Consider the following 16,867-nt stretch of genomic DNA (forward strand, 5'->3'; position numbering starts at 1 on the left):
CTCAGAGTACAGCAACTAAAATCACTCCACAAACATAACACGCAGTAATGGGCAAAATGCCTTCGAAACGAGAACAAATGCCATTCTGGGTAGCTCTGAAAATAACAAAGTTAGAGGCAGTATTCCGGGATACTACCCCATTTGAAAAACACAGAATGCTAACAATCTGCTTGTCCAGGGGAGAACACCACAATTAGAGGATTGTACCACTTGTGGTACAGTCTTTGCTGCCATTTATATTAGGACTCATGGTATTCCTTCATTAGCGGTGATACCGGATATATTAAGACAAATACACAACGAGTACGTAGCAGGGCCTGTTCTGAACTTGGGTATAAGACATAATACTAGCTAATATTAAAGGGGAAGCAGCGTCAGTGGTAATCCACCAACGCCTAAGGGAGTTCAGTCTGTTAGATCAACAACACGAACTGCCCAAAATAATTGAAACTGCATATGCAGAATTAGGCAGAGACAGTTTGGGTGGGAAAGCTTTAAAACCATAACTGATGGGGAGTCCTGAAAAGGACACTTCTAATCAGACACCTGTTCTTCTGAAAAGAAGTGGGATAATAAAAAACAACAAAACTTCAAAGATGACAGATCTCAACCCTGAGTTAGATCTCCTCCACAGGAGCACTCTGAAAAGAGGTACAACCTTAAGAATAGGGATAACATTAGGAAACCTGACAAGTATCAGGATACTGATACACATTCCTTTCATTCATTTCAGGGTTCATTGAAAAATTCAGAGCGAGTAGGACGGCAGAACACAAAGAAGAGAGTACAAAGTCCAGCGACGAACAGTACGCTCAAGACTATACCTCGAAAAAAGAAGAAAAGCCAAAATCAAAACCACAGTTTAAGAAGGAAAAAGTTGCAGGTCTGAAGTTCAGACATGCCCAGAATTCTGAGGACACAATTTCTGAATGAGGAATGGGCTCTGACGATTCTCGACAGTGCGGCAGAAGAAACAATAGCTCACCAGAACCTGATAGAATTTCCGGTGACAGCGGACTTGAATGATTACATCACGGTGGAAATACCAGATTAAAGGGTGAGCTTCCCACATAAGTTACATGAAATAACACTCCGGATAGAGGGGGACTAGCCCAGAAAAGTAAAAGGTCTCTTTTGGAAGAAGCTGTCATCTGGTTATGACATCCTGTTAGCTGAACAAGATTGGCTGTCAGTATTCGTTTTGGAGTGCCCTAGGAGAGAAAATATTGGGCCTTATTTATGAAGGCCTTGCGCCGCCGCTGCGCCACTTTTAAAATGGGAAAAAGCGACGCACCGGCGGCGCAAGGCCTTCATAAATAAGGCCCATAATGTATCCAGCCTTCTCTGACCTCGTTCCCATTCATCTCAAACACACATAGGCACAGGAGTAGGCAGCAGCCCTAGCTCCACTATTATACAAAAATAATGCCAGATAGGATGAGAATTCAACCCACCATGTGATCCTGTTAAAAGTTTTACCAAATGCACAAAGGCAATACCCAATATAGCAAGAAGCTAAAAAACAGGTCAGGGAGATCTTAGATCAACTTGAATCTCAAGGGGTGATTGAAACATGCACCTCACCAATAAACAACTCATATCGTCTAGTTTTAGATTCCAGACATTTAAACACATGCACAGACATTCGCTGTCCAAAATGCACACAGTGCTGCATTAATGAATAACATTGTGTGGAAAAAATACAAAACAACATTTGATACCTCAAATGGATTTTTCTGCCAAAATATAGCACCTGAAAGCAGGTATTTGACCGCATTGTCAGAGCTAGGGTCACAGCAATTTTTTTTTGTCTCCCTCAGGGGTATAAGAACAGCCAAGAGGTGTGTTCAGCAAGGGTAACTGAGTTACTCCAACATTTTGACGAGGAAGCATTGTCCTATGTTGATAGTTATCTGATGGATGATGACTTAGAAAGGCACTTGACCAGGGAGAACACCATAATTATGTGATTCGCCACTGAGGGCTACAAATTTAACTTTAAAAAATCAAAAATTGCCCACCTCAATGTTCTTTTTTTAGGATATGAGCTGTCAAGTGAAGGGAAAAGTCTGGCAGCTAACTTTTTGGAAAAGTGTGCGCTGCTCCAACCTCCTAAATTATTAAAAAAAGTAACAATCAATACTGGGATTCCTACATTTCGGCAGAACATACTTTTTGGATTGCGCAGAAAGAGTAAAACCTTTCTACGACTTAATAAAGCCTTACTTTTCAGTTAGGCAAGGGACACAGGAACACACAAATATCCTACGTTCACTACAAGAAGCCATAATAGCTTCAAAACACTTACAGACACGTGTAAACGTAGGTAACTTAGTGATCCATGTAATATTGGGTCAATGCGGGTACACCTACTTAACCTTCAATGAAGGCGAAACAGTACCAATCGCTTACAAATCACACCTGTACACAAACGCCACTGACCCGACCTCATATTATTATAAGGTTACAACAACATCAGCACTGAAAATTATGTTGACTAATACCAAACAGATTTACTCTGCTCCCTTTATTGCCAAATTGTCTGAACGGGGTTTTGACCTATGAAAGGACACAATAGACTTAAAACCAGTCTGGGGTTCTAGGGACTAGCAAGTCCAGGAAACAGAAGCACTATTTACAGCATGCCTCATTCCACAGCAGATGATATTTCTAAATAACTCTGTGTGACAGACTAGCCACGAACAAGGACTTGAACACACCTCTGTTTCCAACACCATCACAGATGGAGGGGTGGCAAAATTCAACCTTACAGGAAGGGGTAACAGTAGATGACATTTTACAGTGCAATAGATCAGACCCTAATTGTAAAGAATGGTTGGTTTGGCCCTTAGACACGAACAGATGTCAGAAAAGATTCTTGGGTATCACCAAAGGGTTCAATATCCATAGGTCAGATCCATGCTATGTACAAAGAGAACACCCAGGGATAGTGACCTCCTACAGTGTTGAGAAGTTGTGCCTTGATTGGCTAGAAACCTCATCACTCACAGCAGTGAAACAGCTCTTATCCTTACTCTCACAAGACATGGATTTTAGGGATTTTATACAAGGTCCCAGGAGACACCGTAAGAAAGGTTTCATATGTGCTGGCATTTATGCTGCCTATAATGAAATCTGGAAAATACCACAACAAGAGGCCGCTGAGAGAATACAGGAAATAGACCATATTAACATAGAAAAATCGTTAGCTGTGGTAGACAATGGGTAAACAACTTTGACCTCCAGGATATATTCCTTAGGCAACATTGTATCTTCTGCCTAAGACATACTAGAACAAGATTTAGCCATATTACAACACGGGCAATCTCAGTTACGTTATATTATGTTATTAAGCTGGACACTGCAATCTTTGCGTGCAGGCTATGTGCCTTGGCATTTTATCAACAGTATGTCTCTGTTTTCTGAATAAAATCTAACAGATAAACAGATAGAAATGGCACAAAGGAGAGCTAAATATACAATGCTGCGCCTTTAAAAACTGGATAGACTACCCTTTACGGTACTGCAATCACCATCAATGGAATGGCTAATCCATGGCCACATAACTCTACCGGTCACTGGGTAAGGAATACATTAAGGAATTCTGAAAATTACCATACAGATTTCGATACCGGGGATCGAGAAGTGTTTCTAAGCGACACAAACTGCAAGAACGCTTTAAGAGGTTCTCTCATGTGCCAGGATATTTTACTGCATGGAGCATGTAATGTTCAGTAGCGAATTTGTCCTCCACATGAGAGGGACTCCAGCTGCAGTGATTACACCGGTATTCGAGCTGCTCTCGAATGGGAGTTACCTGATCCTTAACGATCAAGGTTGCTGTGGGATGCTTCCGGGCATTGCCTATCTGGTCACTGTGAAATCCAGGGTTACTTGCTGTATGCAAGTATTGTTTTCGTCCAACAAGAACAGTCAGGGAAGCGCTACTATGGCCTTCGTTGAATGTTTCTTTTAAACAACTTGATACTTTGAGCAGACTGAAAGTCCTGCTTTTACAGCAAACTGTACCCTTTATCTCCGCTCGAGAGACCTTTGATCTTCAAATCGCAAGGACCTCGACTGAGATACAGGCACTTATACATACAAACTGCCCCTTTCATTTTGCAGAAATGATGAGTCCTATCTTTAATATGTCGGATACGAGTGGTATTATACACCTATTCAAGACCATAGGGTCCGGATTTCTAAGCACCTTTCAGACAATCCTCGGAGTTATTCCAAATTTTATACACTCCATATTTGGAAGCATTTTTGGAGGTCTACCTCTAATCCTGCTCTCAATAGCAGAAATCCTGATTGTCATTTATCTGCTACGCAACAGATGGCCCAATTACCAACGAGATGGCGAAAGCTCTCATGGAGCGAAAATGCAGTGAACGCATGGTACAACATCTGGGCACACCTCGCCTACTGGAACTGAGTGCCTCTTGGTTCCTATTGTTTAGACCGGTCTGGACGGTCTGCATCTTACTTGTTCTTCAATGCCTGTTTTGCCGAGAAGAAAGCGTGTTGGATCTCTGTTTGACACTTACATCGGACACGCCTGCGAACTTAAATACCAGGCTGGAAACCTTAAGGTCTCATGCTCAGCTCAGGTCTATAATGCTGGAGAAGTCTCTTAATGAGCAGGATAGCTCACTGTTGTGGTCTACAAGGTTATAAGATAAACACTTACATCAGTAATGTATTTCATGATCTCATTCTACTTACTGGATAGAGTTCTCAATGCGGCTGATCGTGAGAAAAGCTGCAAGGTTTGCAGTGTAAGAAGAAATTACTATTAAGGCAAAGAGCCACCATGCTCCCATCATCATTCTTGTAGCGAGGGTCGTGTACGGAACCTCTCCACCTGTTGGAAAGTAAAAAGCCATTAGAGATGTGCAGCCAGCAATGGAATACTATTCTTTCAAGGTGCAGCAAGAGAAGAGCATCCCACCATTGGATAATCAGGCCAACTTTCTAAATCAGATTAAGCAACTCTGTAGGAAAGGTGTCTGCTATTGTGTCACCACTATTTGCCTCACATGGTATCAGAATATCATTGTCAGAAAAGTACCTAACACAAATATTGTATCTTTATTTCGTTTACAAAAAAGTTCTACAATTGAAGCTTATAATTAAAAATCTACTCACAATTTGATGAACTTTTTGTAAACAATATTTAGGAAACAATTTATGAATTTTTCTGTTCATGCATTTTCATATAATCAAACTTGACCTCAAAGCATTAGAGCATGTCAAAGATAAAGAGGAAGTAGTACAATTCATTAACATCAGCAAAATTAAGAACAACATTGATACAGTAGAGAGTAATGTCATAATCAGCAAATGCAATAGGAAATTATACCTAGAAGTACACAGTACAATACTAAAGGAAGTAGGTGTGGGAGAGTGTTGGTGAACATTCAAGGACAGTATTTAGAGAGGCCAAACTGTTGTGATAAGCAGAAGAATATAGACCAGCACAGTTGGTCTACTAAATGGAAGAAGGTAAAACGTAGGGAATGTATGTGGCGAGAAGGAAACGCAAGAGAAGTCGAAGAGGGAGGCATGGGAATGGAATGATTGGCTAAGAGCAAGGAGTGCAAAATAAAGAAAGAATGGAACCAGATATAAAGTCATCGAACAGCAAAGTTAAGTGGGAGCATGGAATAGGTATATTTGAAAGAGGAGATGTTCAGCTCACACCTGAAAGTGGCATGTATGTAGTGGGCCTTGGATCTTGAGTAAGGGAGCTCCAGACTCTAGTCAAATTCCTTTTGTAGAATGTCACCGTTCTGCATTCTATTTTGAAAGCTGGAGGTTCTAGAATACTTTGTTCAGATATATGCAGGGTCAGGACCCACTGGACCTTTCAGTTGTGATACAAGGTAACCTAGGCTTGGCAGTATGTAGAACCCTGTGGGTGATATGCACTGTCTTGCAGTTAGCTCTTGTTTCTTGGAAAACCAATGAAAAGTTAAAAGTACATGTACAATAGGGTTAAATCTCTTAGTACCAGACAGAAATAATGCTGTGGCATGAAGCGTCACTTTCAGGTAGGTGAGGTGTATTTTTTAAGTACCAAGAAGTAGGAAGTTACTGAAATAAGTTCTTGACAATACTATAGATTGCCCTCTGGTCTTGAGATCAGATTCAGGGATGAACTAGCAAATACTCCACAAAAAATGCAGTTGTAAATGTGCACAATTATGCATGGTATTTGTTGGAAATTTGGCTTTTCTGCAAAGTCACCCCAGATTTATTTGCCTTTTTTGTTGAACCTTTTTTGTGCTGGCTGTAGAACTCGGTGCACTTTACTCCTGCTATCCTCGAAAGGTAACTTTTAAAAAGCTACCTCTGTGCTACCTGATGTCCCTGTAAGCTAAATCTGCATTTTGCGCTTCCATTTCTGTCAGCCAGGAATTAGCATTTAAATAGGCAGGAATGAGATATAAACTTGCTCCTAGAAGCAAATAATAGGCTCGCCTGAATGGACATAAATGACCCATCTGAACCTGATAGAATATATAGGGCGGGCTGTGAAAATCATTTTTGGCCCTGAAGTGTCAATTTGTGCCTGGATGTCATATCCTGCTTGACAGATCAGCAGGGGTATTTCATATGACACTTAGGGCACACTTCAAAGAGGCCTCACCCAAAGGTTAGCTGACACTTAAGCAGGGCTCTTCTTTTGTCCACCCAGCCAGACAGCCCCCAATCACAGTAGGATATTTTTTTAATTAAAGTGTGAACGCCTGTTTGGCAGGTCTGTTCGGTTTACATATAACATTTGTGGCACACTTCAAAGAAGTGAAACAGAATGCAAAATCAATATGTTTTTATCCACAGTCCAGTTGCAAAATACTCAGCTCTTGTTCTATCACACTTCAGTCTTGGAGGTTGTTGTGGGTACAGGCCCGCCTAAAACTGGATTTTAATGTTAGATGTGGGAGGACACTAGTTACCATTGTTCACTCCCTGTGCACACCTCAGAGCCCAAGTTTAGTGTGAGTGAAGACTTTGGCCAGCTTAAAAATGCCTAACGTGGCCAGAGTTAGCCCTGGGAACCTTCACTCAATAGGTTAGAGCATTACCAGGGGTCATTCCCACCCACTAGCTTGTGTCAGATATAAATGTGTCATCTGGAGGCACCCATTTCAGAACACACCTGGACACGAGGAAGATCAGAAGAGGACTACTCCTTCTGTATGTAAACTGAGAAGAGCCCTGGAGGACTGAACCTACTTTCTCTCTTTTACCCGGGACTTAGTGGTGAAGTCAAGGGCCATAAAGCTGACTTCATGTTCAAGCTACTGGGATACAACAAGAAACAAGAGGCCTTTCTTGCAGCATCCCTGCTGATCAGTAGCCATTGGTCCTGGGCTGGACTCTGCTTGACACCCAGTGACTCTCACAGTGCTTCTGCTGGGGTCCTGTGGGGCATTAGAAGTGAACTCTTGTGGTGGTTTGGGAAATAATGGCCTTAAGTCAGAAGGTTAAATCTTTTGCCCAGGACTAACCTGATAAGTGTATCTGACCCACGCTTCATCGTGGTTATGTCAAATTGTGCCTAGGTTCTGTTCTACCACAGCCATTGACAATCATTGGCACTTAGTGATTCTTGAAGCTATTTCTACTCAAAACGTTTTAAGAATCATATCTTTGGTTCCCTTTCTTTGATTTTTGACATTTTGGCATCAATTTGTCTCTTACACTTTACTCTGTTTTTGTAATTTGTTTTGGGATTTTTATTGTTTTGTCTTTCGAGTTCATTACTGTCTTAGTACATGCTTTACAAATTGCCTCTCAGTTAAGCCTCTCTGCTCTGTGTGATGGCTGCGGTGGGTTGAGTTAATGTTTATTTAATGACTTTAGTGATTCAACCTAAGAAGAATTGTTGTTTTTAGCTGAGTTGGGGACCTACTTCCTCAACTAATAACCCAATTTCTTACTGTATTCATGTGTGTGTGTAGGTTCAATTGATTGTTAATAAGGGCCTCTAGAAATTTGGTATTGGCAACTATACTCGGGTTGCAGTCAAGGACCCCACAGGTGTCAATCCAGGAGTAGACTGGTAAAGTTTATTTTTTTGGTGAGTTATGTAAAATGAGGTCAGTCAGTTCTGAATTAATAGCAAAGTTTGGACAAAAACTGAGACATTCTTGATGGGAGGTCTTTATTTAGATATGAGTAACATCAGCATATTGATGTCCCTGGATCCCTGAGACTCTGAGTAGTACTTCAAGGGCTTCATTATGAAGTTTAAAAGGAATAGGAGTTAGTTTGAACCTTGAGGGACTGGCTGTGTTAACACCAGCAGACTGGACCTGAAGTTATCTATTTTGATTTGCTGCAACCGGTTTGAGAAATGCAGTCAAACCATTTAAGAACTAATCTATCCATCTTCACACAATAATGGAAAATCTTGATAAGCATGGTGTGAGTATCACTGCATCAAATTCTGCAGATAGGTCCAACAGCAAAATAAGGCAGGAGTTTCCAGACTCAAGAATGTGAAGTGCATCTCCCATAACCTACAGCAAGGTGGATTCTGTAGTATGACCTGGTCTTTTCTTGATTGGTGCTCATCAGATGCAGGGTTATTAGCATTGTAGTGACTGTGCAGCAATACAATACAGCTTTTTGTCATCTTTGAAAGGAAAGGGAAGGGCAAACAAGTATCAATGTTTTTAAGAAGCCCTGCATCTTTTTTTCAGAAGAGGACCGACCTTGATGATTTTGCTACCCCGGAGCTTTTCCATGCCCTTCTCCATGAAGACTTCTCTGCTCCGTAGTGCCACACATAGCCTATCATTTGCTTGCCAGCTGCCGCCATACATAGCCCTTCTATTTTTTGTCTCTGTGATGTGTTTCCGTCATGCCAACCAAGTCTTCAACGTATTTCTGTCGCCTACACCCCCAGCATGTTATCTAATGCCCGACACTCTCTGGAAGGTCTTTGCCAGACGTAGGCATTCCCCTTGGACCCATCTCCCCGATTTACTCCAGAACCTTGTTCTGCTCCTCTACTGGCTGACCTCGCTCCAATTCACTATCCTACTCCAGTAATGTAAGTCGGGCTCCTCTTGTTGGTTTGTTTTGACCAATTTTTTTAGTTCACATATTTATTGTCAGTGTTTACCTTTATAGCTCTTGTTGTTAAGGTTTGATTATTTTCGATATTTTCTGTCTGCCTAGACCTGGATTGTGCTTTAAATTACTTTTTATCAGGTACTCTACTTTTTTTTCTGGACTGATGCAGACATCTCTCCTAGGCTGGACTCATTACTCCTTTTATGTTTATGCCATGCTCACACAGACCCCTCCTCCTGCTTCTGAGCTTGGACTACTTGCAATTCATCCAGACAGACTTGATGCTGTGCCAATCGCCTCACAATTATGGATTTGTGCATCTCTTATAGATCATCCTTTGGTTAATATGACCCTAACTGCTTTTCAGATTCTTAATGAAATAGCTTCCAGATTTGGATAACCAGCTATTGCTTTTTCCTGTTTTTGTATTGGAGTTGCATTCTTTCAATTATATCTGACCAAGTGCTGAAGATGGCTCTTTTTATACAAACTAGTTTGGGTCAAAATGTTGACAAATTTATTTTTCAATATAGACTGTATCATTCTATAATACTGGTTATATTTATAGCTACCTTGCAGATCACACTGAATAATCAAATCATATGCAGTATTGTTTGATCAACGCAGCCTATTGTTTGTCATAGATATTTCCCTTTTTATATATAAAAGAATTATTTGCACCTCATTCATCACAAATAGCACTGTGCCATCTAAATAATAGCTCATGAGTAGTCGCAATATTTTATTTCTCGATTATCAATAATATACTATTATTGGAAATAATATGTCCAGTTGTCTGGTCTTTAATGAACTCACTGCTGTTTTTTCATTGGGGGCTTAACTTCTGCAAATTTTATCTGCAACTATTTGTTGTCTAATTGCACAATTCATTGTTGTCTGTAACATCGTTCCCAAGAGTGAACCATTTTTTTTAATACATTTTCAGGCAATCAATGAACATACATTGTAGAAGAGAATGGTTTGCATGCTCTGTCTACTGAGACAAAAGCTGCTACGCCAGTGCTTCAGAAATGTTCCCTGGTCCTGGGCCAACGAAGTGGTTTGAGAGTTTGATCTTGGTGATCATGTCTCTATGATCACCTTTGGAGACGTAACCAAACACAATGTAGCTGACTTTGGATTTACATTTGGGAACCATGTGCTTCAGAGAATCTTGTTGACAATACTTGTTCCACAAATTGGAATTCCTGTTCAAAGAAGGAGGCAAACTCTTCAAATGTGACAGCAAGGTCATTACATTTAAGGGAGTGGGCTGGACTACGATTCTCACTACTTTAAATAGTTGTTTTGAGCAGTTCTTCATAAGACAATAAGCTGGGCAAATTGTGCATAATTTCCATGATGGAAATTACAAAAAGAGCCCAAACAAATATATTCTGTTAAGTGAAATGCTGGCTTCTGCATTCTGCACAATTCTTTTGTGGTAAATGCATCCTTGCTCTGATTTTTTGGTGAAGGTGCATTTTGACCACTAAAAAATAGGGCAAAAGCATACGTGGCACAACCAACAACCACCTTCATTCAGTTCATTCTCATTCTTCCCTTGCCCCCACAATAGGATTTTTAGCTGAACAAAGTTACAATTATGTGATATGGCTTAATGAGAATGTTTGCCTACATTGATTCTCCAAAGCTCTGAGAGGTGTTGTTTCATCAAAGAAGTCTTTGGTTAATGATGAAGTAGAAAGGTTTAAGTATTTTCCTTTTGCTCTCAAGCAGAGATGTTCATCAAAAAGTTCACAAAGCCAAACGAAAGGAGAAAGAGAAGGAGAAAGAGAAAGAAAAGGAGAAAGAGGCTGACAATAAGAAGGAGAAAGGGGATGAAACAGAGGAAGATGCCAAACTGGAACTAATGGTTCAAAAAGCGCAGAGATTGCAGACTATTAAAAATTTAAAGGCAATTGCAAAAAATACCGGCATAATTGAGTCATCCCAACCAAGAATCTCTAATATATTCAGCCCTCTGCATAAGGATTGTCAGAGCGAAGCACCGAATAATGGGGAAAAAACACAGATCCAAATGCAGAACAAGAACTCTGAGGGGTGGAATATAAGCTGTAAGGATACTCAACTTATGCCTCCAACTAACATGGAGGAAAGCGGAACTATAGCTACTGGCGAAGGAACTTGGAATGCTGACTCAAAGGAGTCCCAGCAAGAGACAAAGGCCTTTATAGAGATAGACGCAGTAATATCAAATCAGAGAGAACAAATGGAACAATTTAATCCAAAAAAAAAAGTGAACCAGGAAATGAAGGACCTGATCCCTTTTCCCAATTCTCCCAATTCGCAAGATCTTTCAGTGAGGAAAGAATCACACCCAGCCAATCACTCTCTCTCGGATGAAGATTCCGAATCTGAGGTTTACGAAACAGGGTTGTCTATCTCTAGTGAGTCAAGTCAATTGAGCAATTCAAGAGAATCAAGTCCTAGCGCACGAAGGGGCGCCGTATCTTTGGAGATCTCTGGCTCCAATGACTCAAGATTATCTAGCAAAATTACAATCAAGAAAAAAAGGAGCGGGGGGAAAAAAAGGTCAAAACACAAAAGAGAACGAAACTTATTGAATGAGGAAACCACAGACCCTGGAAATAATACGGACTATGTCAAAAGTAGACCTAATCCCCCCCCAGAAGAAGCCCAAGGATTGAATCATCAGGAGAAACAACATGTCAAACTCCGAACTTTCAAGAAAATAAAGATAGACACCTAAAAACTACGGAGCCCACGCTGAGCCAGGTGCTTAGCTCAATAAAAAACTTCCATGAGGATGTGAAAAAAGACAGCCAAAAGAACCGCATGGCCATTGAAAAATTACAAGGCGCTGTGAAGAAAGTGGGCCGTATCTGCTCCGAGATTTCTGCAAGAATGGCCATGGTGGAAGCTCGTACTGAGAATCTTGAAACTGATGTCGCGACGCTTCAAAAAAAGGAAACAGAACAAGACAGAATAATAAGAGATCTTACGGCCAAAGTGGAAGATCATGAAAACAGATCCAGAAGGAACAATTTAAGATTTCTTGGGATTCCGGAGAATTTTGAGGGGAGCTTTGCTAGAGAGGCAATGGTTAACATACTCAAAACATCATTTCCGGAATTGGAAGCCTGGGATATGGAAAGGGAAGTCCAGCGAGCCCATCTCTTCCCCCTAATGTTATCAAAAAACATTAACAAGCAAAATCAATATCCCAGGGCAATGCTGGTCTACTTTGGGAATTTTCTCCTTCGGGAAAAAATCTACGACCTTGCAAGACCTACCACCCAAAGAGAGTATAAGGGGTTCAAATTTTTTGTCAGACCGGACTTCGCTCACGCCACTGTGGAACGAAGATGGAAAATGCGTCAGCTATTTGGACCCTTTGAAAAAGCTGGAGCAAAAGTATTCTTGCAAAATCCGGCACGCCTGAAAATTATATTTAAAGGTGCAACAAGAAGCTTTAACAGCGAAATACAGGCGGAAGACTTTCTTTGAGAAATCTCAGAGACAGCTTCTCGAAATCCAGGGAAATAATCTAAATCAGATTTAAAGACTTGCAGTAAAAGGAATATATAAGATGAATTAACTATTACAATTTGTATCAGGTAGAAGGTATATATTAGGGAAGTGTGGACTTTTAGCAGAATGGCAGATTGGTATAGGGAAATTAAGTTTGATAATTATTATGAAATATAGGCTTATGGTCAACTACAAAGATAAGCATACTACTTATACTAATAAACTAGCCTAACTCGCAGAGCCCGTTTGCGCGGATGTCGCACCCCTGGTCCAGATAGGCCCAGGTAACCTTCAAAGATGGTGGGGGGAGAGGGGGGGGGGAGAGGGGAGGGGGGAAGGCCGGACAGGTTGGACATACAGGGGAGTAAATTTATGTCAAAAAGAAATATGGAAATACTTAAAGAGATCACAGGAAACCAGACTGTCTGGGATACAAAATATGGTACTCTTTTATTAGCAGTATGGCTGGGATAAAAATACTATCTCTGAATATTTGCGGACTGAACGATCTCAAAAAGAGACAAATGGTTGCAATTGGCCTACAAAACTGGGGAGCCAATGTTGTATGTATGCAGGAAACTCATATTGAAGGGTCCCAGAGTCAGCTGTTAAATACACTAGGATGTAAATTGGTGTGTGCTACCTCACAAGGTGTTAAAATTCGAGGGGTTGCTATTCTGGCTAAAGGGAGTGGATTGGTGTTTAACAAATCTAAAACTGATAAGTTTGGCCGTTGGGCTATCACCGAATGAAGTTATCAAAAAGGGCAAAAAATGACAATTTGTGCTATTTATGGGAGCAATACAGATGACCCCGGGGTTTTCGATGAGGTCTCTAACGAACTATCACACTGGCCTCTTCCGGTGTTGGTCTGTGGGGACTTCAATATAAACCTCCCGGTCAACTGGTCCTTAAACGATGACTGGGTCTATAAAGGACGTAAACCCAAAGTATTCCGCTCTCTTAAAGATTTGTGTTTTATACATGGACTTGTGGATAGCTGGCAGACTTCAAACCCTAACACCGGTGACCTTGGCTATACCTTTTATTCCAATCCACACCGCACGCATGCCAGAATTGACTATATTTTACTTTCACTAGTCAGGAATTCCCAAACTCTTAAATTGCCTCGGGTACTATCGGACCACAACCCCCTTTTATGTACACTGACTATTAGACTAGTTAAATCAGAACCTAGCCTGTGGTCATTTGAAAAAGCATTACTGAACAACCCTCTGTATTGTATTCACATGAAAGACTGGATACCCAAGTTCCTAGCAGAAAACATCAATAGTACATCAATAGAGGTTGTTTGGGAAACGTTGAAAGCAGGGGTCAGGGGTGAGACTATGTCATATTCCCTCATAGCAAACAGGCGAGAGAAAGAGGAGATGCAGAGGTTGCAGGATGAGCTTATTTCAGCAGAAGTAGGACTCATTAGTGTTACTAGCAATAGAGATACAACTAGGGACATCTCTAACACCTTAGCCCAAGTAGCGGTTGCCAAGGCAGCAATCACTAATATGTTTGCAGACAAGGCAATTCGGAAAGCCACGGCACGAAAAGAATTAATATATGAATTCAATGAGCAAGTGGGGCATCAATTGGCGGCGCGATTGCGACAACAGGTCAATGCTAATCTAATAAGGGAGATTATTGATCCAGTGGAAGGCCAGTTAAAAGACCCAGAGTTGATTAAACAAGCATTTTGGAGGTTCTACAATGATTTATACACGGATAACGGCAAGGAAGACATCATAGCAATAGAAAGATTCTTAGAGAATTGTGAAGTCGTAAAGCTTGAGGTAAATACGCATCTGGAACATAGAAGAGGTATTGACCGCGGTTAAGAGCCTCGCTAAAGGAAAGGCAGCAGGTCTGGATAGCATACCTTCAGAGTTTTATGGCACATTTATAGACGAAATTAAACACATATTTAGGGATTTGATTATTCATATTTTTTCCGGGGGGGAACCTCCCAGCTCCTGGTCTAGGGCCAAAATTGTGATTTTTGCTAAAAAGGGGAATCCGTCAGAACATTTAGGATCATATCGGCCAATAACCCTTATAAATGCGGATTCTAAGATATACTCTAAAATCTTGGCAAATCGAATTGCACCTATAATACACAAAGTGATAGTCAACAGTCAGCATGGTTTTGTCCCTGGAAGGTCAACGATAAATCATATCCAGAGGGTTATTACACTTTTTGATGGAACAGAAACTACAGGAGACCCTATGGCCCTGATCCTTTTGGATGCAGAGAAGGCCTTTGATAGGGTCTCCTGGCAGTTTCTTTGGAAAGCAATGGCAATGATGGGATTTCAAACGAAATTTATTCAGGCGATACAAAAGATGTATAATAATCCTAGGGCTGTTGTATCTGTCAATGGAAGCCTAACTAAGGAAATTGCCGTCTCCAGGGGAACTCGCCAAGGGTGCCCTTGCTCGCCATTGCTGTTTGCAAAATACATAGATTCCTTTATTCGCTATTTGGAGAAAAACAATCATATAACCCCCATTATATCACAGGGGTACCCGACAAAAACATTAGCATATGCTGATGATATTGCTATAGTTACCGCAGATCCCACAGTAGCAATGCTGATCATTGAGGCCGAGGCCAGGAAATTTGGGCTGGTTTCTGGCTACGCGTTAAATCAGGAAAAGACACAAATTGTCCTAAATCAATAAATTGGAATGGATGATCCTAGGGTGGTGAAGGGAGCGACATATCTAGGTGTCACAATTTCTTCAAAGTTAGAGGAAGTTGTGGACATAAATCTTAAGCCAATGCTAAATATGATACAAAAGGATCTACGACGGTTAGACAACCTTCACCTGTCCATTTTTGGAAGAGCAAATGCAATTAAAATGGTGTACTTTACCAAAATATTATATTTATTCAGAGCAGTTTGTCTAGAGTTTTCTAATCAGAGGTTCACAGCAATGGAACACACTTTTTCTGGATTTATATGGTCATACGCTCAACCCCGACGGGCATATAGATACCTTACCCTTCCTAAAGACAGAGGTGGGCTGGCACTTCCCAACTTAAAGAGATATTACTGGTCATGTGTATTACTCTACAGTAAGGAATTATTGCAAGAGGGGAACAAAACAGAGGTACATACCGCTTCAATCTTTCAGCTATTGGTGGGGAATTCCTGTTATGGCTATTTTTGGAGACACATACACGACAGTTACCACAAAAAGGTCAAATTCAAGACTCTTTATAGTTGTTTTAAGGTTTGGAAAGCTGTAAAAAAGTATTAGGAATAGGACGATTCTCATATTACACTCCGGTACTAAATAACCCAATTCTTCCACCAACAATCTTTAAAGATAACTGCGTTAATAAATGGTATAATTTGGGAATAACACAATTAGGGGACTTTTATACTAACCAGGGGATTAAATATTTTGATGCTTTAAAGGGAGAATTTGGTTTAGACTGGCGGGATTTTTTTAAATATCTCCAAATTAGGGACTTCTTAATTCACAAATCTGGAGCTAGGATACTCGGGGAAGAATCTACTGTAGTAGAGACAATTATACATTCTAAGAAACATACAATCGGTGGAATTTATGTGCCATTGCTGAATAGGTTACCTGACGATCTAGATAAAACGGCAACGAGATGGCAAAGTAAACTCAAGATCTCTAAAGAAGGATTCTTATATTCTTATCAGCTAGCTCAAACCATCCTCATTTCTACCAAACTCCAGGCACAATTTTACAAAACCTGTTTTTTTCTTTACTATACACCCGATAAGATCGCAAAATGGGGAACCGGAAAGGGGACCTGCTGCCCGAGATGCAACCTATCTAAAGCAGACTGCATCCATATCTTTGCAGCTTGCCCGGTGCTAATACCTTTGATACAAAATATAGAGAGATTCTTAACTTTGGTTCTTCATAGAAAGGTCGCCCTGTCACCAGATGTAATGGTACTTGGGGTGGAATATTCAGATAATCTGGACTCCTCTCACACACTGGCGAGATCTACAAAACTGATTTATTATCAATGTTGTAATGTATTTAAGTGATTGCTTTAATTGGTTTTTCGCGATGCTTGGAATTTATTTTGTAAATTCTCTATAATGTATACTGAAATATGACAAAAACAACGTCAAAGTCATGATGTTAATGTACAGAATGTATACCTGTCTGGGGGGGGGGGGGGAATAAATATGTTCAAATGAATAAAAACATTAAAAAAAATATTTAAAAAGTTCACACTTGGATTTGTTGA

At 40.6% G+C, this 16,867-nt stretch overlaps 1 protein-coding gene across 1 annotated transcript in view; it reads right to left on the reverse strand.

Moving 5' to 3' along the window:
* GRID2 (glutamate ionotropic receptor delta type subunit 2) overlaps positions 1–16,867 on the reverse strand; it is a 2,545,914-nt gene that overhangs the window by 407,476 nt on the left and 2,121,571 nt on the right. Inside the window, exon 12 of the mRNA XM_078676229.1 lies at positions 4,732–4,870. Coding sequence (XP_078532355.1) covers positions 4,732–4,870 — 139 coding nt within the window. The remainder of the gene's footprint in view (positions 1–4,731; positions 4,871–16,867) is intronic.

Source organism: Lissotriton helveticus, chromosome 2_1 (genome assembly GCF_964261635.1).
Source record: "Lissotriton helveticus chromosome 2_1, aLisHel1.1, whole genome shotgun sequence".
Taxonomy (NCBI): Eukaryota; Metazoa; Chordata; class Amphibia; order Caudata; family Salamandridae; genus Lissotriton; species Lissotriton helveticus.